The sequence below is a fragment of the Tauraco erythrolophus genome, chromosome 25 (genome assembly GCF_009769465.1).
Source record: "Tauraco erythrolophus isolate bTauEry1 chromosome 25, bTauEry1.pri, whole genome shotgun sequence".
In the NCBI taxonomy this organism is placed as follows: Eukaryota; Metazoa; Chordata; class Aves; order Musophagiformes; family Musophagidae; genus Tauraco; species Tauraco erythrolophus.
In genome coordinates this window covers 3566415-3589349 of record NC_141489.1, presented here as the reverse complement: position 1 = coordinate 3589349, position 22935 = coordinate 3566415, and the positions used below count along the sequence as shown (strand labels likewise).

At 43.4% G+C, this 22935-nt stretch overlaps 1 protein-coding gene across 2 annotated transcripts in view; it reads left to right on the top strand.

Annotated features, from left to right (window-relative positions):
- The window catches only part of MAP3K3 (mitogen-activated protein kinase kinase kinase 3), a 41537-nt gene that overhangs the window by 11287 nt on the left and 7315 nt on the right, over nucleotides 1–22935 (top strand). The window contains exons 5-16 of one of the 2 annotated variants that reach the window (XM_086626471.1): nucleotides 3435–3534; nucleotides 4852–4965; nucleotides 8575–8695; nucleotides 12522–12655; nucleotides 13340–13401; nucleotides 14998–15065; nucleotides 15295–15387; nucleotides 16221–16412; nucleotides 18043–18191; nucleotides 20002–20133; nucleotides 20803–20932; nucleotides 22564–22741. In XM_086626471.1, coding sequence (XP_086482597.1) covers nucleotides 3435–3534; nucleotides 4852–4965; nucleotides 8575–8695; nucleotides 12522–12655; nucleotides 13340–13401; nucleotides 14998–15065; nucleotides 15295–15387; nucleotides 16221–16412; nucleotides 18043–18191; nucleotides 20002–20133; nucleotides 20803–20932; nucleotides 22564–22741 — 1473 coding nt within the window. Of the gene's footprint in view, nucleotides 1–3434; nucleotides 3535–4851; nucleotides 4966–8574; nucleotides 8696–12521; nucleotides 12656–13339; nucleotides 13414–14997; nucleotides 15066–15294; nucleotides 15388–16220; nucleotides 16413–18042; nucleotides 18192–20001; nucleotides 20134–20802; nucleotides 20933–22563; nucleotides 22742–22935 lie in introns of both variants that reach the window. The other variant, XM_086626470.1, reaches the window with a different exon arrangement.

Genomic DNA, 22935 nt, shown 5'->3' with positions numbered 1-22935 from the left:
AAAAAGCTCCTTACCTGTCATCTCATTGAGAGGAGCTCTTCATACCATTATGGTGGTTCGGTGGCTGCGTGGACATTCAGAAAGGCTACAGACTGGTTTGCGGTCTCTTTGAGGCTGCTCTTGAGCTCCTGTTGAGGGGAAGAGGGGATCTCGACACTAGATTCCAGTTTCCTTTTGAATCGTAATCATGAATGTATAGGCTACTCTGCACAGACATCCCATGGGAATCGTTGATTTCTGCCATCCTAGGCAGTACTTTCAACATGAAGTGGGTTAGTTTCGTGATAAAATGCAAATTTAATGTTGAATAGTACAACAGTGCAAGTTTTATGTAGTGATCCTAATAGCCAGTTACTAGCAAAGGTTACTGCCTGAGCTGCCTACGCTCCTCCTCAAGTATCCCCCTTTGTCAAATTTAGGGATTTTTGTTAAAACAGAAAAGCAGAGACATTCTTTGTTAGTAAAGCAGGCAGTAGAGAATAATTTGTAAATTCTTCCTCAAAAATTGAATGAAGTCGTACATGGTAAATTCCGTCACTAAAAAACCCCCTGACTTCTGGTGCTTTCTAAAAGTAAGCGTGGATGGGATCTACTGCTGCCTTTGTCAGCCAGATCTTCTCAGCACTCCGCGGTGTCAGAGGCCTTGTGTGGACTACAACAGAGCCACTGTGTGACATGTCACGATTTCTTGTGCTACCCTGTTAGGACAAGGTAACTCGGAAGCCAAATCTTGTCACCACAGTCCTATCGTCTTGCGTGTCTTTGGCCTGAGTGCGTCTAAGACGGCACAGAGCTCCGGGCAGAAGAAAGGTTTTCTTCTGAAGTAACATTAAAATGAAAAGGTTGATTGTGTGTTAGTCTAATTATGCAGTTACGCTTGCCTGAATTCCCCATTCCCAAAGTGGTGTGCAGTTACAGACAGCAAGCTTGCACCGAGAATGTAAGTGTGTGTGCTTGGTTTCAGAGGAGCTGCCAGATCTAACCACAAATATTTAAGGTGGTCAGGCAGGAATGGGCTCCTTAAACCCTGCAGTCCCTGATTTTGTGTTAGAAGAGTGCATGGAGTTTTTAAACTAATAGAATTTGTGGCACCTGAGAACAGCCCTGCTTTTCAATGTGTTGAGTGCAGAATGGAAGCCTTTATATGGGACTTGAGCTCAACGGAGAGCTAAATTACGTTTGTACGGTGCCAGAGTACCATGATTTCATGGACGGGTTTCTTAGTAGTATGTAGAAAGTGTTATTGTGGGCTGCTTTTTAACAAGGACAGTTATTCCTCAATAGCTGAATTTTGTAGGTCTGGTGACAAGATGAACCCTTCTTGGGAAGGGGCTAAGGAAGCCAACTAACACTAGAGCTGTTTAAAACAAGCTGCATATCACGAAAGGATACTGAGTGCTGGCAAAGCAGACTGGAGGGACGTTTTGGAAACTGAGCCTTCTGTCCAAAGCATGGGGTCAGCAGTAACTCGTGTGACCTTCCCCTTGGGTGATTCAGGGTTTCACTGACCTCAGAGAGATGCCCTTGTGAACAAGAGAGGTCCTGAGTTTCTGTGGTCCGTTCAGGTCTTCCTATTTCTGCGTAGTGGCAGAGTTGTTCAGTGGTGCTAATAATCAAGCTTTTTGTGGCAGTATTTCAGCTGTACCGAAGCAGAGTTATTCCAAGGTGCAGCGGTGGGGTGAGCAGCTATCCAAGTGGTCTGATAGCTTTCAGAATGATGGTGGCTGCCAGCTGTGCCCCAGAGCTGTTTAACTTGCTGATACTGGAGACGCAGCGCAGTCTCGTGGAAGCAGGTGGCGAGAAGCCTGGCTGCAGGAGCCCGAAGGCAGGAGCAACCAACCATCTGGGCCTTGTGCAGCAGAGAGATGACAAGTGGGTTTCTGAGCAGTGGACGTCCTTGGTTTGCTAGAACAGGGGCTTGTGAACTCTAGTTCACGTTTGAGTCCTCCAGTTCCTGACCCAGGACATTCTACTCGCTGATTCTTCTGAAGAAGGTGAAAATTGTCTTTTTCCACGGCTGTCAAGGTAGCGACTTTGAGTACTTGCCAACTTCCTACAGAAGAACACGCCACCAAAATAAACAGTTTTAGATGCTTTGCTGGAGGTTCATGTTACTACTTTCCCTAAAGCATTAGCACTTCTATTCCAAGGTAGGCAAAACAGTAATAAAAACCCAACAAAGAAAACTACACTGTAATTTTCCGAAAAGCGGGCATATGCTGCAGGATTCTGCAGGGTTCCCCTAGGACGCCTGTGCCTGTTGCCATTTTGGATTTCTTGTGGCTGTTTGTGCGTGTGAGTCTAAAACTTCTGCCGTTCAGCTGGCGAGGCAACGGCTGAGTGCTGGAACTGGGGGGTTTGGCGTGTCACAAGGTCTGGGCTCCAAGAAAATGACCAGAATCACTTACATTGCGCATTTTCCGTACGTCAGTCAGTTGGTGAAGGTGCCCAGAGATGCATCACGCATGAAAAATACTCGTGAGGGAAGAAACATCAGAATATGAGACTGATTTGCCTGATATTAATATTCTGATTTGTATGAATATTCTGAATTATTGAAAGTCAGCTATGCCACTGCTATTACAGCTGAAGCAGTATTTAAGTTTTGATCTATCAGGCCTCTGTAATTAAAAAAAAAAGGCAATTTTTTTAAATAAAGCAAGCTGTGAGTGACACAGGGTTGCACAGTTACAGTTAGATTTTACTTCATCACTTGAGAAAAAGCCCCTGCTGTGTTGCAGAGGATTTGGAGGATAACTGCAGGACAGTGTGGTGAGTCTGCTTCAGGTGTTTGGAGACGTTGGAGTTGAGCACGCAGAGGGCTAACGTGGAGCTAATGCCACAGACCACCTTTGGGAACGAGGATTTTCAGATTCCTTTGTGTCCTCCTGCTGATGCCTTCCCTCAGGAGTTCAGGACTAACTTTGCTCTGGGAATGTTTGTTGAAACCTTTCAACTGGAACGCGTTTTGGAAATTTTTAGGGAGTGAGTTGCGAGTTTGGGTACTGGAGTACTTAAAGCAAATACTTCTTTATTGTATTTGCTGCCTTCTGCAGCTTTTGATTCAACTCTCACTGAATGCATTTGTGTTCTGTGCCCGAGGCAGTGTTCTTTAAGCCCAAGTGCATAGGAGGTTTGTATCCTGTGATGTGAAAGGCATTTATTCAGTAAAGGATGCTTTTCTATCCAGGGACAAAGGCATTTTATTTGGAATCTTCAGTCAAATATTGCATTTCGACAAACTATTTGGAAATGGGCCAGAGGTCAAGAATTCCGTGCTAAAGTAATTAATATCAATTCAAATTAGGAAGATTCACCACCTGCTTGAGGATGAAAGGAGAACATTGAAATGTGTTTTGAATGGCTCATCCGTCTGGTTTGATTGCATTGTCAAGTATATCCTGAATTCAGTCAGTGATTCTCTTTCGTTCCAGAATTATCCCATTTGTCCGTCCCGTCCGCTATGAAGATGTGCAACAGAAAGTGAAAACAGCCTTTGGCCAGCCCCTGGACCTCCACTACATGAACAATGAGGTACAGAGCGTCGTTACCAGTGCGCAGGACACGGAATGCTCTCTCTGAATGACACCTTCTTTTCCCATCCCAAAATCTGTACCCTGAAATTTAATTTTCAGTTCTTCCCTCTAACACGAACCGTAGTGGAATCATTTGCTCCAGAGGAAAACATGCTGATACTGACAAAACATCACCTTGATGTGTGTATTGTATGAACATCAGCATCTTGCTGCCTTGTACTGGTGTTGTTTGGGAGACTCTCTTGGGGAAGTTAAAAAAAAAAAAAAGGTATTTGAAGTATTTTGCCTGTTGAAAGCAGCTATTGCAGATCAATATATGTACAGGCTGAGGACTGCAGGCAGTCCCAGAGTCATTTCTTCATCTGCTGGACGGCAGAGTCAGCATTGTTTGTGTTTGACCACTGACCAGCAGCAGGTGTCCAGCCCTTTGTAACACATTTACCTCCTGCTGGCTTCAAGGCTTTTTGCTTTTTGCCCAGCTATTAGCTGAACAGGGGGGTTAGAGAACAAGGGATGAGATGCTGCAGGGGGGCTGTAGGCACAGTCATTGGTAGAAGCAAGGGACACAGGGAGTAGCATTGGCTTCTGAGAAACTGGGTAGTCCATGTTAATAATCAAAAGTATTTTGTTGGCTTTCTCCCTCTGGACACCTTGGCTTTGCCTTGTCTTTTTTTTTGTTGCGGTGTTGGCTTCCCACCGTTTGGGGGGCTGCATCCCTAATGAAAGATGTGAAACCTCGTTCAGCATCAGGAGTCTGACAAAAAGGAGAGGGATTCTTCAGTGTTAATAACATTCACATTTTGAATTGTGAGTAGGCTGTAGAGTAGGGGATGGCTGAGCATAATTTCATAGAGTCTTACTAGCAAGTTTTAAATTCTTCTTTAATTCCCTCTTTCAAAGTCTTAATCTTCTTCTTACTAGTCTCTATTTGAAACCCCATTTTCACTTGATCATTAGGTCTGGATTTAGAAGTATTCTGAGACAATGTTCTCGTCAGAGTCAGGGGCCTGACTGACTTGTTCTTTGCAAACAACAAATTCAGATAGCAATTAATATTTTTGTGGATGGTGCATTAGAGAAATTTGCATAGGGTCAGCCATTTCTCTGATGACGCGGGAGGAAACCTCTGTTAAAAAGGACAGTAAGACAGTATTGTAATGAAAATTTATGGAATAAGTGAGCAGATAGAATCCTATCTTATATTTTGATTTTTTTTTTTTGTTTATCTCATGTTTGTTTAAATATGTATTGTGGAAGTAGACTTATTTTTTTTCTGTCTTTTTCTAATGTTTTTTTCCTGTTCTTTGTTTTGCAGCTATCTATTCCTTTGAAAAATCAAGATGACCTGGATAAAGCAGTAGATCTCTTAGACCGAAGCTCTAATGTGAAAAGCCTTAGAATATTATTGCTGTCTCAGGACAGAAACCATGTAGGTAACGGCTTCTACGACTGCAGCAAAATGAAGGTTTTTACCCTTAAGTCTCTGAAACATGATGGTAGCTTTATCTGAGAGTAACAGGGATTAGTAAAATCACTCTTCACAGACAGAAATGCGTATGTTTATCCTCTTCGCTTTGGCTTAGCTATAGGTATCTCTTTTTCCTTTTTTTTCCCTGACCTCAGCAGCTCTTCAAGGACTAAAACATTGCAGCTGTTTAAGTTGTAATATGAAGGCTATTTTCTATCAAGTACCCAATGACTGTATGCAGAAAACAATGAGTTTAGTTCGCAGAGCTTTGATTAATAGCACAGTGTTGAAAGCACAGGTTGTCCTTGAAGACAAACTATTAGCACTTTTTTTCCTGGGCGAGAAGCCTGAGGACAGCTCCCAGTGATTTTTCAGTTCTGTAGCCTAATGCATTGAATGCAACCTTACTCTGTAGAAACTAAGTTGCTTTTAGCTAATAATGATGTATTCACACCTTGATTGTGTCATGGCTCACTTTCCTATACCACAGATGGCTTGTGGCAGTGAGTGCCAGTGTAGTTTGCACTTTTCAGCAGAGAAGATCATAACATGAGATGTAAGTCTTTAAGTCAAGCTCCCAAAGCTGCCCATTTTGGACAGTGAATTGAACTGCAATCTGAAGAGGGGAAAAAAAAGTCAGAAGTTTCTCTTATTCCTGATCTGTCACTGTGTTCACTCAACCAATGTCTTTTTTTCAGAATTCAGGTCTTACGGCTTTTTAGCCAAAGACCTTGATAGCTTAGATATTTTATTTGCAAATTACCAGTTTCTCTTGAAGAGTGTGACACAAAAAGCTACGCTGTCTTGAAAGCTCTGTTGGTAGTAGCTTGTCGACCTTGAATGCTCACCCCTGTTCAAGTTCTGCAGTCTGTGAGCTCCAACTTTTGAAATAACCACACCTGTAATTCTTGGAACTCTCAGGAGAACTTGCGTATACTTCTTGCTATTTTTGAATTTGATAGTCCGTGTTAATAGAAATACAAAGACCTTCAGGAGTGTTAACAGCCCTTTCCCAAATGACTGGATGCCAAAAGCTGGAAAGGTGTAGGAGGGGCTGATGCTGTTCCTTGTCGTATGCCTTTTCCCTAAGCATTTGTTACTTGCTGTTCTGAAGGCAATACTTGGCAAGAAGGCCTTCGGTCTGACCTAGCGTAGTCAGACTCTGTGTTGTCAGGAAATTCTCTGTAAAAGGTGGCCTCAACTTTGAGTATAACACAGTGAAACAATCCTCTTTTACAGCCCTCTTAATTTCAGAGTCTTCAGACTGCAAATCAGATGTTGAATGCTACTGTCTAAACTTTACATAAGCCACCTACAGTAAACACTTAGTAAGTCTCATCCCTACACCAGCCAGTAGCCAGGACTGTGGTGTTGTCCTTTTATTAGCTGTTTTTTCCTCTTTTGCTCAAAGCAGAAACAAACAGCGAAGTCTTCACTAAGTGCCACAGTTTCCCCCCTCTCCTCCGACTTCCTCTTCAGCTCTGAGTTGCCTGACAGGAGAGCCCTCCATGTGATAGAGCAAAAGCCCACAAGTCTGAAGGAGGCTTCTTGGCTGCATGATCTCATCCCACTGAGGGAGCGGGAAGCATTATTTTTCCTGAAGTACAGGATGCAGATTTTGTTTTGGTTGTGCTCTTTTCTTTTTCTGGCGATGGAAAGGTAATGCCGTGACTTTGGCACAAATGTGTATATAAAACAAAATAACGTTGCAGCAGTAGCTGTGTGACTAGTACCGAGAGCCTGTGTTTGTGAACCGTGTTTAATTTTCTTGTGCCTCTTTCTGTGGCTTATTTGTGTGTTCTTTTATCAAGCAGCTCACTTCTATCGTCAGTCCTTTATTTGTGTTTAGAAACTAATGGGAAGAACTGGTTAAGTTGAACACCTAGAGTACTAAAGCCAGCCTGTCCATGTAAATGGTGTGACCTCTGCATCCGTTGTTCAGCTCCCATGAATCTATTCATGGTAGAGTTTGTGCATTTTAAATCAGGCTCCCTCCTTACTCTGTGCAAGGGCAAGTGCTTTTTAAAATAGCAGTTGTTCTTTACTTTTTTGATTGTGTGGCCTCACACCTTGTTTGCTAGTCATATTTGGATAAATTTCAGAAGACAGAATTAGTTTCCTTGGAGTCTCTTTGTTTCTCTTCATCTCAATAAAGTAGGTGCTTTACAAGCATTAGTTAAATTCTGTAACACACAAGAGGAAGGAATTATTATATCCTCTTGTAAAGCTAGCTACTTTGGGACAATAAGGTTAAAATGGAAAGTGTCCGCTAGCGTTGAGCACCTGCTTTAACATCAATAAGATCTCATTTGCCTGCAGGAGGTTGGAAGTTCAGAGTGTTTCATATGTAGAGGGTTTACAGGAAAGTTGGAGATGGACTTTTTACAAGGGCATGTAGTAATAGGACAAGGGGCAATGGATTTAAACTGAAAGAGGGGAAATTTAGATTAGATACAAGGAAGGAATTTTCACTCTGAGGGTGGTGAGGCACTGGCACAGGTTGCCCAGAGAAATTGTAGATGCCCCATCCCTGGAAGTGTTTAAGGCCAGGCTGGATGAGGCTTTGGGCAACTTGGTGTAGTGGAAGGTGTCCCTGCCCATGGCAGGGGGGTTGGAACTGGATGATCTTTGAGGTCCCTTCCAACCCAAACCATTCTGTGATTCTATGTTCAGACTTTAGTGCACCATCCTCAGATTGTTGGTGTCCTGTGTTAAGAGCCCAAGTTCACTGTATCATCCATGGAAAGAGCACAGAGGTGTTTGCAGGTTCTCATGGCAGAGCTGTGCATGACTGCTGCACAGAGAGGGCAACCCTTCTTCTGGGCAGCATCCTACTGCTCTAAATTGCAAAACCATCCCGCAGTTCCTTTACCTACAAAGCGTGCTGGAGTTACCCCTTCCGTCTTCCTCAGCAAATCAGGGAAAAGTCCTTTGACATGTCTCCTTTCATTCCTCTTCCTGATTTGAATAAGAAGATGACACCCTGGAAAAATGATCAAAATGATCTTTAATTAGAATGTGTCTATGTACGTTCAGGGAAGGCTGAGTAAAAGCAACACAAGCAGCGTTCATCTTGACATCTTCAAACTCTGTGCTCTTAAAATTTATTTTCGCTTACTCTGAATTTTAAAAAACGTGGAGAGTCAGGTCGGTATCTGCTTCTGAAAGAGTGGAAGATTTGTAATTTATCTCTGCTGGCCAAGGTAGCTGATGAAAATTGTAGGATCTTCCATGGTTTGGTCTCAGAGAGTGATATGAGCCCCTTCTTGTTGGTTTCGTTGGTAGCTGCTAATGCAGGACAAACACTGAGACTTGTAAACCCTACATTTGGGTTGAGGCTGGAGGGGAGCATGCTCTAGTTGTCTGACTCCTGTTTTATGCAGTAATTGTGAAGCTTACTCTCTTGCTGCCTTTATTGTTTGTGTTCTTTGAAGTTACTAAGATTTCAGGCTCTAGAACTGTTTCTCAGCTACTTTATTGCTACTAAACATAATGGTACTTTTGAAACTGTAGCCAGACTGCTTGAGCTTCTCAGTCTCATTTTATTTTATTTTTCATTTTCCCCAACAGACCAGTTCTTCACCCCATTCTGGACTGCCCAAACAAGTCAGGATTAAAACTTCCCAATCTGTGGGGGATGTGAACACACCCTATCAGCAGCCAGAACCCAGAAGTAGGCATCTGTCTGTCAGTGAGTATTTTTGCCACTTCTGCTTGTCTTTTTGTGAAATGTATCTTTTGGGCATTAGTGTTTATGGTATGGCCTTTATGAAAGTCATGAGAAATTAGAAGGTTATTCTAGGACAAGGCAGTTCATTTTCAAAAGCTCTTAATATGTTTACAGTAGAATGTTTCAAAGTTCCTTACTAAGTTGTTGAACAGCTGAGGAGCTGCTAAAGGGGATGTCCTAAAGCCAGATTCATTGAGGTTAGAAATTTGGAAAGCTTATGTGAGTCCATTAAGCTTTTTATTTAGGTTGGCAATTTCAGCTCGTGAAACCTAGATTTGATTCTTTTCTTTTTTTTTTTTTTGGCTTTGGAATCTGTCCTCACTCCTGTAATTAGGCATTTTACTAGTAGCACAGGAATTGCCACTGCATATCTAACCAGTGCCCTGCATACTGAGTTCCTTTTGCTCTCAGAATTACCAGATGAGGGGAGCACGAGGCTGATAGCAGAGGTGACCGCCACAAGTGCACAAAAGATAATGAGAAAAGTCAGAGTAATATGTACCTTTGTCTCATTTCCTTCGTGTTTCTGTTAGCTTAGTGAACTCCTTCAGTGGAAAGGTCTGTGTAAGACTGCTGTAATTTTTATGACTTCTGTCTCTGATAGATTCGTCTGAGTCATCCCCATTTCTCTGTGATAACCCCCTGTATAACTGTGCAGTACTATTAACTATGCACTACTATTCAGCTCTGTGTTTGAAGGATGCTCAGAGCTGTGTTAACTTTTTATGTGAAAAACTAAACCTTCTGAAGCTGCTTCAAAGACTTCTGGGTCCAAAAAAAAAAGAAAAAAGTCTATGGTTTAGAATCTGAAACTCAGAGTGAAAGAACAGGAAGAAGGTGAGCAATTAGTAGGGATCTGAAGTATGAAGGCTAGAGCCTAAAACGGTGTTCTGTGTAAATAACTCCTGCTTTAGAAGTGAGAAAAGCTAAATTTTGCTGGGAACAGCAGCAGAGGATGGCTGTGTTTGTTACAACAGCTATTTTAGGGCTTGTCAGACCTAATGCTTCAGATGACAGGTGCTGCAAATCATGAGGGCAGTACTAGGAGCTGGGAATGTCAGAGTTGTTTTGTTTCCAAATTCTAAACCTTGTTTCCAAATTCTAAACCTGCTCCCTCTGTGGAAGAGGAGTGCTACAGTTTCATTAACTGTATAAACTTGGAACATAATAGTTACAGGATTTTAGATCAGTATTCGCAATGCAATCTTAGTGTCAAATAATAAATCTGATTAAACTAGAACAGACAGTCTCTGTGTTGTGGGGTGTAAACTGGAGTCAGATCCGTGCTGTTCTGATCAAAGGTAATTAGGAGAGGAAGCTCGGTAGAGGAGGACTCAGGAACTCAACCAGTAGTTTTCGATACTAGACTGGTCTAGCAAACCTGCTTGTATCCTGTCTAGAGTCTGCTGATCCCCTTTTATGCAGTTTGCTTTTATAAAGTAGCAAACAAACAAAAAAAGAAGTGCTGAAAGCTTGTGAAGTACGTGACTGAAACTGGGACAAAAAGGATTTTCCCATCCTTTTCTAGTTTGGAGTTAATATGCATAAAAAGAACAGTATTCCTCTGTCCTGTGAAGAAGGCAGCAGTATCCATGCATGTCTGAAACACCACGTTTCTTTTTTCACAGACAAATTCAATGCCAAAAATATTTTATTTAAAAAAAAAAAAAAAATCTTCCTCCTTTATTGGCATTATGAGGTATCCAAATAGTGATGCCAAAGCTAACAGACTGTACCGAGTGTCTGTCGTGGGTAAACTGTATAGTAATAAGGGGCCCCTTCTGTATCCCAGTCGCACAGACTCTTTCCTCTTATCTCAGCTTATGGACGCTTTCTGATCAGCTTGTCATTCATCAATCAAGAAAGCATTGGTTTTATTTTCTGAACACGTCAAAGTACCAGACTGTTAAATAATTAAGAGCTCCAGAAGGGTTCCAGTTCTGTCTGAGGTCTGATGGTAGTTTGGGAATAGCTCAGACTTGAATCAATTCTTTCTTCCTTCTCCTATCTTTGATTTGGAAAAGGAATGCACCCCTGTTTCTCAGCGTTTCAGGCATGGAGACTTCCCTGTGCGTACCACGTCATGCAGGGAAAGTCAAACGCAACGTTTGACAAAAGTTGTTTGCGTGGGGGAGACAGATCTGTGTAGTTCCTGTCTTGATGGGCCTCAAGCCTGCTGTCACCAGTTCAGAGGTTTGGAAGTAACGATAACTTTTATTAAAAAAAAAAAAAAAAAAAAAAAGAAAATTGCTAAGCATTCTGGCAGCACTTGTGTTTTTTCCACTCACTTCCTTTGATATACATTGATGTAGTGCCGACTTCCTTTTCCTGCCCAGTGATGGGGCCTTTCCACAATAGCACTGGGCCGGTGCCAGCGGGGCCGGGGCTGCCTTCGGCCAGCCGTGGCATTGTGTCGGAAAGAGTGAAAGTGTGCTCCCGTGACGTGCTGCAGCCCCAGAGCACGCTCGCTTGTTTATCTCCGTGCCAGTTGGCTTGCGGTGTCACGTGCGCCTCGCCGAGCTGCTCGGAAAATCAGGTGGTAGCTCTAAGCAATAGATTTTATTTTTTTTTTTGCATGTAGTTCACCCCCGCCGCGTGCGCTCTAAGCCATACCAGCGTTGGGTTTTTTCCTTTCTGCAGCCCTCTGAAAGGTGTGTGCACTGGTTTTCAGTTAGCTCTTGCCCGTGTTTGCCTTCACTCTTTATTGCAATAACTTCTGTAGAAAATATTTTCCTTGGGAGAGTATTTGCTGATCTTTACGCATCTTTCGTAGCACCTGAGTACACACAGTTAATTAAAGACAGCATCATGAAAGAGCACAGCATGAGAGCTGGTCTTAAAATGCTGTCTCTGACTTCGTGGGTGACCTTGAGTAGATTGGCTGGACTACAGCGTTTCTTGGAGCTCAGAGTGTGACTTGGTGGGAGCCACAGGTGGATAGGTCACTGCAAAAAGGGATTTTGTGTCTTCCTGTTTCTGAAGTATCATCTTCTTCGAGATCTGCAAGGAAAAAAACAAATCCTTGGGGTGAAGTTTCTCTCGGTAGGTAGCACAACAGAAACTCTTTAGGTCACACCATTAACAGATGAGTAAAATGCTTTTCCCCTCCTTTGGCTCCTAAACACATTCTCTGTCCATCTGGCTATCCCATCTCATGAACAGAAATTGCAGAATTGAGCTCCGTGTGTTTTTGTCCAAACGAGTCATACAATTTCATTTTTCACTCAGTAAAACAGAAATTTGGGGGTTATTTACAAAGGTAACAGTGCTCCCATGTGATATTGAAATTGCTCAGTGTCAGTATAACTAGCTCAGCTGATGATGACTACCAGGGATAGTGCTGTCACTCCAGGTAAACGATACTAGTTGAGGCAAACTTATAATCAAGACAGAAGACTGGTTGCCCTGACAAGTGTTTTGTTTAGCAGAGATTAGCAGTGAAGTGAAGTTCATGCCCAAAAGCCAGGGATTCTTGGAGTCCTCTGCCTACCTTGAGATACTGAAATTGCGCTCAGAAGGTTGAGCAGAAGAGGTCAGAAATAGATGACTGCTCTGTTAGGAGCTCCACCAACAATCTTGTAGTGTCTAAAATGACAGTACTGGTGCTCATTTAACAATTTGCTTTTTTGACGTGGCACCTCCTGGTTCTGTTTCTGTCCAAACTGTAAGGTTCACTCCAGAGTTGCTGGTCTAGCATTAGAGGTGAATATTTGGATTTTGCATACATGTACGCGCAGTGTCATTTCAGCAAGCATAAATATCAAAAATGCCCTTCTTTCTGGCCCAGGTTCCCAGAACACAGGCCGAAGTTCACCACCTCCTGGGTATGTTCCAGAGAGGCAGCAGCGCATTGCTCGGCAGGGTTCCTACACCAGCATAAACAGCGAAGGCGAATTCATCCCAGAAACCAATGAACAGTGTGTAAGTATGACCATTCAGGTGAAAAAAAGTAAGTCCAGCTGTTAGGGAGCTAACTGCTGCTCTCTGGGCCCTCTTTCTCACTCCAGGATATTTGCTGGCTGTAGGCGTATTAGCACTACTGGTACTGCTTTGTTCATTTAAACCATGCTTTAAACTTGTTTGTAGTTGTGTAAGTTGAAAGCCTTTGTTGGGCTGCCAGAAGCCGTTACCATGCGTGTTGGGCATTGCCTCTCCACCTCTGAACGAGCAGTTTTGGTGTGCAGTACACGTGTGCTCGGGTTTCCCATTACCAGGTGTGTGGGACCCTCTTGCATTTGAAACTGCACCCTCCATTCAGAAAAGTAGGAAGTAAGGCCATGGGATGACTGGCAGGTGGAGGCAGTGATGCAGTAGCACCAGCAGAGACTCTGCTCCTGAAGTCAGTTGGGATCAAAACACAGCACAAGGCTGACTTAAACTTCCATTTTCACAGCAGAGTCCTTCAACACCCAAAGCAATGGCTCAAATTTCGTATGGCCTTAATAATTTCTATGGGAGATAAGGGAAAAACATATATTCAAAATACGTTTAGACTTCACTCTTCATCTGGATGACCTCCAGGCAAGCAGTAGTGAACTCTGATCCTCTTACATGCCTCTTCTAGACATTAAACTGAACTGATGTGTGATTTCTTCTGTGTTGCAGATGCTGGACCCTTTAAGCAGTGCTGAAAACTCGGTGTCAGGAAGCTGTCAGTCCTTGGACAGGTCAGCAGACAGGTACAAATGTACAAGCTGGTAGGAACTTCCGTGCTCAAATTGAAATGCCGGTTGTACTTACACAAAAGTCTGTTTTTCATCCCATAAATTTTCTTGGCGAGAAATAGGACCTTATTTCCTACCTATATCCCAATGTATTTCTTAGAGAGAATTAACTACATCTTAAGGCTGTTTTATTTTCTGGCAAAACTATACAGCAACAAAATGGTGCTCTAGTAGCTCTGTGTTATAAATAAGAAGTTCTAAAGCATGCCATCTGTGTGGAGCCTAGACTCTGGGAACATCTGGCTGCAGGGTAGTTAAAGCTCTTCTAGACAAGGCTCTACTTGTTCGTTTAAAAAATAAACCCAAACTATTCCAAGGTTACAAAATATATCATTACACTAGATTCCTGTGTCCTGCAAGATATAACTTTAATTCCAAAGTTAAATAGGGGAGCTCTTTCTTTGAAGAGTTTGTCATAGTCCGATGCTCAAGATCTTTTATTCCCTTTCCTTGCTGTCGGTGGGCAGCAGCAGCTCCTGTTAACTTGAGTAGCAGCTGTGGCTTCCGAGCACCCGTGATACTGGGCTTCAGCATGTTTTTTGAGATGCCTGCAAGCTGATTCCTATAGGTAGCATATGCTTTTATGTCAAGTGCTTCAAGTTCGTAGCCATTCACCTCTTCCAATTTATGGAGTTACAAGGAAGCACTTAAAAGTTAAATCTTTGTGTATGTGCAGTCATTTATTTGGGGGTGGTGATGTTGCTAATTTGTTACCTTCTCTCCTCTTTCCCTGCCCCAAGTGCAAGACATGGGGTGGGGGGGAAAAGAAGCCTTCCTGATTATTCCTTGTAGGAGCGGGCATAATCTGGGGAGGCCGTTGTTCTTTGCGTAGTAGGAAAGGAATCTCATTTGGGAGTCTGAATGCTGTTATCAGGCTCACTCAGTTTACGCTGGCTAACAAAAAAAAAAGTGCAATTAACGTGGCTTTGGCACAGGTTGAGTTTGTGCAGTCTCTTAAGAGATGTTAAAGGCCTTCTGCCAAACAAGGGGCCATACTCAGGCTTGCCCAAGCAGCCCAGCTTTTTGAGGAGAAACGCAAGGATTCGCGATGCGGTGTTACAAGCAGTGTTTGTGTTTATGCTCCTCCGCTGCTGGTAGGGAGGAAAGCATGCAGAAGTTTTCATGTGAGGAGCTCTTACCCCTCGTGGTAAACTGCTTGGACCAGTGGTCCCCGTTCTGTACTGCCCTGTGAGCAGTGTGCTGTCAGCAGTACCCTGCTCTGCTCCTCCTCTTAGCCTTGGTTTTAACCTTCCTTCACGTGGCTGAAGGAGGCACTGCGTCTCAAAGCAGAGGCAGGGGAACCACGGAATAAGTGGCACAAACTGGACAGAAGGGATGACTGCCCACATTGGGAAACAGCCTGGGTAGCGGGGGCTTAGCCTGGCTTCAGCTTTGCAGATGTAGTGTGAAATTATTGCAGGGACACGGATTTGAGAATCACCGTGACCAATGTGCAAGTGTATGAGCTTGTATTTAAAGTCCTGGCAGGTTTCACTCCAGCAGATAGCAAAACTTATTCTTCCCTTCTTTCTTTAATAGTCCTTCTTTTCGGAAGTCACGGATGTCAAGGGCACAAAGCTTTCCTGATAATAGACAGGAGTTCTCAGGTATGTCAGTGTCTGGTATAAAGATTATTTGATCCAGACGTTTTGTGCTGTTTGCTGGCTCCCCTCCGTGCTTGCTGGGATTGTATGAATAGAGGAACTCGGGATACATTGATTGAAAAGCTATGAAGTTACTTATTGCTCACGTCTTCCTGCTGTTACAGGAAAATTCTGTCATTAGAACGTGTACTTTTTGAAGAAGCCTCACTTCTGTCTTTGCATCTCCTTCCAGACCGTGAGAATCATATCTATGACAAAGCGGGGAAAGGTGGGACCTACCCGCGGCGCTACAACGTCTCCATGCAGCACAAAGACTACAACGATGGTGAGTTGTTTTCAGACTTTTCGATTCCGGGTGAGGCAGTGGCAACCTCCAGGGACAAGCAGGACTCCTAGTTGAAGAGTCTGGAAGTGCCCTGGTCCTTGGAGTTAGTGCTGGAGTTAATGCTGCCATGCATGGTGTCACACTTGTGTTGCAACCCAAGGTAGCTGTTCGTAATTCTTTGTTTACTTTGCCATTTCTGGGAATATCCAGGCTGATCAGTGACTGCCAGGGTCGAGCAGTGGACGTGGTTATTACCCTTGGTGATACATAGTGAATTCCTACCTCAAGGATTCATTATGCTTTGATAATTCGCAATGCAAACTTGCTTCTGGGTCTTTTCAAGATACCAGTGACTTAAAGAATCACATCTCTGCTAGTCAGATGACTTTATGGAAATTAGTTTCTTTGAGTTCCATCAGAGGTACAGCTTTGTCATAATCTTTGTAATAACATTTGTGGCTTTTATTTGCAAGTCCAGGCATGTTACCTAGAAAGTCATTTTGTCTGTGTGGTTGTTAACAAGCCTTGGAGCTTGTGTGGTTGCCTGTAAACCAGATTTTGCTTTGGAAGGCGAGTTTACATCTTGCAGTACTGCACTGAGGGCTCTGTGAAGTGTTCTCTCCCTTCTGCTTTGGGACGGATGCAAAGCTGTACTGAGCTCAAGCAACATCAGCCCTGAACTGGCGTGTTTTTGCATCTTGTCCTTTTCGGCAGTAGATTCTGTTCTGTGGGAACATGCTTTTTTTCTCCCTTCTCTTCATTGCTCAACCTCCAGCTGTTACCTTCCACTTACAAGCATCCTATTTAGAAATTTTACTTTTTTTTTTCCCCAGGCCGGAGGACATTTCCCCGGATACGGCGTCACCAAGGGAATCTTTTCACCTTGGTCCCTTCCAGTCGTTCCTTAAGCACCAACGGAGAAAACCTGGGCCTGGCATTGCAGTACCTGGACCCCCGGGCACGCCTGCGAAGTGCTGACAGCGAAAACGCCCTTGGTGTGCAGGAGAGGAACATTCCCACCAAATGTGAGCAGTCATCCTGATGATAACTGGGAAGAGGCCTCCTGGGGTTCTGGGCAAGGAAAGCTTCTAGAGATGAACTCCAGACCCGATGTATTGCCATAGCTTGATTTTAACAAGCCATTCATGATGGCATGGCTGTGTTTTGAGATGGGTCTGTCTCACCTATAAGTTGGGTCATCTTTTTTTTCCAAGAATATATAGTCTTGCACTGGGAGCTTGCCATTCCTTTAGAAAGCATCGGAAGTACAGCGAAGTTGGTTGGATCTAGATGATCTACAGGGTTCTTAAGAGTCAGACAAGCTTGTTTGTTTTCTTGGTACATTAACGTTTGTAGTCAGGCTTGTGGATTACAGTTATTTTACTAGTTAAGGGCTGTAATTATTTCACATGCTCTGTAGTAGAAAGATTTACTTCTGTATTAATAGCATGCCTGAGTTGTTTTTTGGGAAACTTTTTATTATAAAAAAAAAAAAGAAATGTAAATCACTACTGATGAACTTCAGATATCCCTGTAATTTAAGGATCTGAATGAAGGAATTAATACAGCAGAGTAAACAACACACTAGAACACCGACTGGCAGTAAATCTGATTAAATTAGACATGGCAAAGCTGATCTCTCAGCTCTTCTGTATTTTCACACTGTCCAGATGGCTGGTTCCTGTCTTTGTTTGTAGAGTTTCTTGTTAGATACAACGTAACTGGATGCATTGCACTGCATGAGACTGGGAGCATCATGTTCAAAGTTAGAGCTGAAGCACTGGTCTTGGAGTGATATGTTTTAGTATTAAGTGCAGTCTGGAAAACTGGGCTCAGGTGTTAATCTCTGGATCAGGAGACTGTTGCTTGTGCAACACGCTCACCAGTGCAGTAGAACAATGAGAACTCATAATTCCTTGCTGACGTAACCTCCTGCTGGGATATTGGAGGTAGCTGCTTTAGCTGGTTCTCATGTATATTTTTATTAGAGTCAGATTGTTCAGCAGGTAAAGAAGATACCTGCGCTGTGCTGACATTATGGCCCCTACCTTAGCAATTTCTGTTAGGGAATGATGGCTTCTAATTTTCAGCTGTAGAGATAGCCTTGCAGTGAAATCCTTCCTGCAGGAAGGAACGCCAAGCTAACCAGTGGTTGGCAAAGAACTCAGAAGTAATGTCCTTAAGTTGTCCCAGAAGCTTAACAGTCATTCCCAGCTGGATGGGATTGATTTGGCAAGGCTGATCCAGCTCTTCTTCATCTGATGCAAGTAGTAACTACAGATCAAGGGCTGGAAGATGCTCTTTAATTGCTGCCCCATCTCTTAAGATAGTGGTGTTGTAGAATCCGTTCTGCTGGTGGAATGAAATTTTATCAGCCTCATCAAGTAACTTGTCTGTAGTGTATCTTTGCAAAATGTTTCACAGTTTCATTTTAATGGGACACCAGTCAGCAAGTCCGGAGAGAGTCTGAATGGTTGCATTCTGTTCAGAGTTCTGCCACTAACTCCCTTATACTGGGAGAGTGCTTCATGTCTGTTTCTTCAACTGCAAAATATCTGTTTCAATCCCAGGATGATGGGAGTTGATCTTTGAAAAAATCACCGTTATCTTCAAATAGTACAACGAAAAAGGGAAATTGTTACTGTTCTTTTTTAGCTCCAAGTGCTCCACTGAACTGGCGACGAGGAAAACTGCTGGGCCAGGGCGCCTTTGGTCGTGTGTATTTGTGCTATGACGTGGACACGGGCAGAGAGCTTGCAGCTAAGCAGGTCCAGTTTGACCCGGAGAGTCCTGAAACAAGCAAGGTAATTTTCATCACAGCTACTAAAATTCATTATGCAGACTCCGAGGTCCTGTGAAGTGCCTGTATCTGTGTGTCCTCGAAAGCTGGCATCTTGTTTAGTTTGTACTAGGGTTTCAAGCCATGTGGAGAGGAATGGGAGTCATTTAAAAATTGCTTTTCCATATTATTAACTTCAGCCTGAAACTAAAATCCGTTTTCTGGCTTCATTTTTGGCTCTCCCTTCTCAACTTTTTGGTTTGTTGCCAGGTTACTTGAGGAATACTAGACTGCCCTGTGTTCCTGGTTAGACATGGATGTGAATGAAACTAAACCCAGAAAGAGCAGGACTTTTTTCTTTTTTAAACAAAAAAAGCTGCATGCACTTGCAAAACCCACTCTCTGGGCTTATGTGGTAGGTCCTGTAGCAAGTATATTAATTACCAGTTTCTGCTTCAGTGTTCTCCTTGTCCTCGAAACAAACTGAACCGTGGTGTGTAAATTAATCAAGAGTAGTGATATGACAGCACATTAGAAATCATGGAGACGGGAAGGGACACCTTGAAATTATAGGTTGGCACGACTCCTGCACAGTGGATGCAGCTGGAATGGGTGTTAGGTTCTTTGCTAGTGTTTTAACAATGTACCAGTTTCCCAATATTGACAAATTTGCTGTGAGCTGGAATAACTGGTCCGTGAAGATTTAATTATTCTGATTTTATATGGGGTGTTGGTGCCATAAGTCCTAACTTGGTAAGTTGTAAGTTATACCACGTCTCTGTTGTAAATCAGACAGTAGCTCTGAGCCAAGGAAGAACAGGCTGGAATGTATTTTGAAGGCACTGAAACTGCAAATCTTAAACTATCAGTTGGCCTGATTAAGCAACTTCCTCTGGTTCCGTGCATCTCTGCAGCAGCAGGTCCTTGCTCTTGAAAAGCTGCATCTTCTTCCAAAGAGAAAGAAGTGGACCTGGCACCTTCTGGTGGCAAGAGTGGAGGGAGTTAAGTGGAACTAATTTTGGGGAAACCATCATTCCTTTTTCCACAAATCCTTGTGCTCCAGTACCTTTGATGTTCAGCCTTTTCATTCCTTGGATTCAGCAAGAACCTGATACTTTTCCTGGGCGACAAACATCTCTGATTCAGTCTGAAATTGTTGGATAGCCTTTAGCCTTTGTGCTACGATACCCTGTTGTCTGTGGCAGGAGTAAAGCAGAGTCGGTTTCGTATGCGTAGCGCAGATTCTTTGAAGTCAATGAGAGAGGAAGCCGTCTCTAAGGTGACTCAAGTCAAGTCATCAGTGAGAATCAGAACAGGACTAGGAGACAAAAGAAGTTAGGAACTCTTAGCACCTGTAGCCTTGCTCTCTAATGAGTTGAGGCTACAACAGAAAGATTCTCAGCAATTCTGTAACTGTATATTCAGAGCTTTTTCCTAATTGTAATTAACGCTCGCTGCCTTCAGCTTAGTGGTGAGAAGTAAGGTTCTGTCTGTGTTGTGTGTTAAATGCTTTCAACCTACTTGGCTTAAAGCCATTCACCTGACAGAATCAAGACAAGAAACAAAGTTTTTCTGGTACTTAAATCCATATATGATGCTGCTTGTGTTCTAACTATCCAAGTTTCCACACCAATACTGACCTGCTTATTGTACAGTAAGGATTAACGTGAAGCGTTGGTAATGTTTGCCTTCCTCAAGAGGTAGGTGAGCCAATGCCATGGATTAGACTTACTCGGTGTAGCAGTGGCCTCATCCTTCCAGTGACACGGACAGATTTATTAGGATGGAATATTTCCTGGGGCCAGAACCTTATTTTTCTCCTTCAACATCCATAGGAAGTGAGTGCCCTGGAGTGCGAAATTCAGCTGCTGAAGAATCTCCAGCACGAACGTATCGTTCAGTATTACGGCTGCTTAAGGGATCGAGCAGAGAAGACCTTGACCATCTTCATGGAGTACATGCCAGGGGTAAGAGCTGACACAAGCAGCACAGTCACAGGTCAAGTGAGATGGATGGTTTTGTTAGTTGGTTTATTAGTTGCTGTGATTACTCTGTGTAATCCACCTTGTGCCCCCTCAGGTATACCCCTTTCTCATACTGGCTTTACAGTGCCACCACTTTCTTTTTATTTATGCCCAAACCACATCTTCAGTTTTTTTCTTAGTGTCTTATACTTGAAATATATTCTCTTCATTAGTCACTAACACCATTTCTTTTCTTCAGTCTAAATTTGTTCTAAGAAAGTACTTCAGAGGACTTGGGCCAACTCGTAAACTGAATTAGCAGAGTCGTATAGTACAGCAAATTAGGCTAAGTGTGACCCTGCAAGACTTTTGACCCGGGTCAGTCTGCTGAACTATTTTATTGCTTGTCTTCAGAAGCAGTTGTACCAGCACAGCTCAAGGATGGAGGAAGCAGGCAGAACCTCCTTAAGCTATTTTTGCCATAAAACATGTCCTTGCTTTTCTTAAAAAGGGCTTCATAGGGCAAGATGCTCTGAGAGCCTCACGAAAGGCTTTAGGAGAGGCCAGGTTGGGGTGTATAACACAGACACAGCTCATGGGAATTGAATGGAGACTGCAAAATTTGTGGTTTTTCATTTCTTTGCCAATTCCTTCTGTTTGCTTTTGGTGCAGGGGTCGGTGAAAGACCAGCTGAAGGCGTACGGTGCTCTGACGGAAAATGTAACCCGGAAATACACTCGCCAGATTCTCGAGGGAGTCTCATACCTTCACAGCAACATGATTGTGCACAGGGACATAAAGGGTGAGACCAGCTGGTGATTAATGTGTAGCCCATGTGCCAAAGGAACTGTGAAAAAAGAAGCCAACTGTTTAGAATTCAGTATCCTGGCTGGGACTTCTGAACATTGCTTTGCTCAGTTATCCCTTTTTGATCTTACATCCATGTGCAGGGCTTAGGGAAGGTTGTGTTCTGGGCTGGGTGAGGGAAATTGGGCTGTTCTCTCTACATGACCTGAGAGCATGGCAGTTGGTTATAGTAAGGAAGACTGGAAGCCTCTCATTCTTAGGAACACTCCTCCATAACTCCTCATCTTTCTCTCACACCGCAGCAAAATGAGACTGAGTTGCCACCTGACTGTCACTGCCCCCATAAGGCATGCTGATTTCCCTGTGGATTTTCTTATTTCCTCTGTGCTTGGTCAAAGTACCATTTCTTAGCTGGTAGGCATACCCATTGCCGTAAGAGCTCCATGCCTGCTCTTGGCAATCCTGCTTAACTCAGGCTCTTGTGACCATCGTGCCTCCTCTGTGTAAGAAACCTCTAATCTCCCATGTAGAGCCTCTGGGATTAGTCCTTAATCTTCCTCTTCCCAATATAACCCCATGGAGCCGGCCAGTCTCCTTAAGAGTTAATGTCAACAGATGTGGCGGACACCAGGCAAATTTTCGTGTGCTCTAGAGGGACCAGGAGGGTTTCTTGATGCAGGAGAAATATCCTCTTGTTCCTGCCTGTAAATCTTTGTTGCACCCCCTCTAGACTGGCAAAGGGAAATGAGCTGCTGATTCTTCACTAACACCTTCTGTACTGCTTTTGTGGTGCTCTTTACCAAATTATTTCCTCCTGGTGGGTTATTCACTGGTTTGCACCCATCTAAGCCAAACTGTTGACTTGCTTCCAGGGTGCTGGATGGACTTGTTATTCTGAATTCAGCTCTTCCAGTGCAGAAGTGAAGTGATAAAGCTGTTTCCCAGCACAAATGTGTTTTATTTGAGGGCAGAAGGAGTTCGCATAGGCACATACCAGATAATGGCAACACAGGGTTCATGATCTTATTGCAGCTTTGGAGGAAGAATTGTTTTTGGTTTCGAAGCCTTAGTTTGTGTCCGTGTACAAGCTAAGCTCTTAAGTTTGCTTTTTCCCTGGTGCTTGATGTTCAGAACCTCTGACCAAGTAAAATGGAGATTGACTTGTTTATTGTAGGAGTTCAAAGTGGCTTAATTAGTTACATCTGTTACCCAGCTGACCAGAAAGCAATGGTTATACTCACCAAAGCAGCATCCCAATGAAATCCTTTTCTACACAGCTATGTACGATCTAAGCCATTGGCCTGGGGGCCCTGCATAGGCTGAGCTGTTTACAGGCAATGTAACAATGATGGTGCTGACTCAGCTCTCATTTCCCTTCCCCCTTCACTTCCTTGTGTTTTTCCCCTGAAGTTTTTCCCATTTGCAGCCATTAGCAATTGGCTTGTCTACAGCCTGAAATAAAGAAACCATGTTTAGCAGGTCACCTGAGGCTTAATGGGGAAAAAGCCTTACCATAAGCATGGGTATTTCTGTGTTGGATATCAGCTCTGTAGGCTGCAGATCCAACAGCTGGATTGCATGAAAACAGCTGTCTCAATCCCTTTTTTATTTTTTTTTTCTGTCCAGGAGCCAATATTCTCCGTGACTCTGCTGGGAATGTGAAGCTTGGGGACTTTGGGGCCAGCAAACGGCTGCAGACAATCTGTATGTCTGGAACAGGCATCCGCTCTGTCACTGGCACACCGTACTGGATGAGCCCGGAGGTGATCAGCGGAGAAGGCTATGGAAGAAAAGCAGACGTGTGGTGAGGCTTTAACTTTCTGTCCATAGTTTAATTTATATCCAATTTCAGATATTTTTTTTCCTGGATCAAAAGTTATAGCAGTTTGAGGTGAAGTAGTTGGTTTGAACTCAAGACACGACCTGCTGCAGGCTGTACATGGCAGTGTCAACACACAACTGCTGGTTTAGCTTTTCAGGAACAATTTGCACTCATTC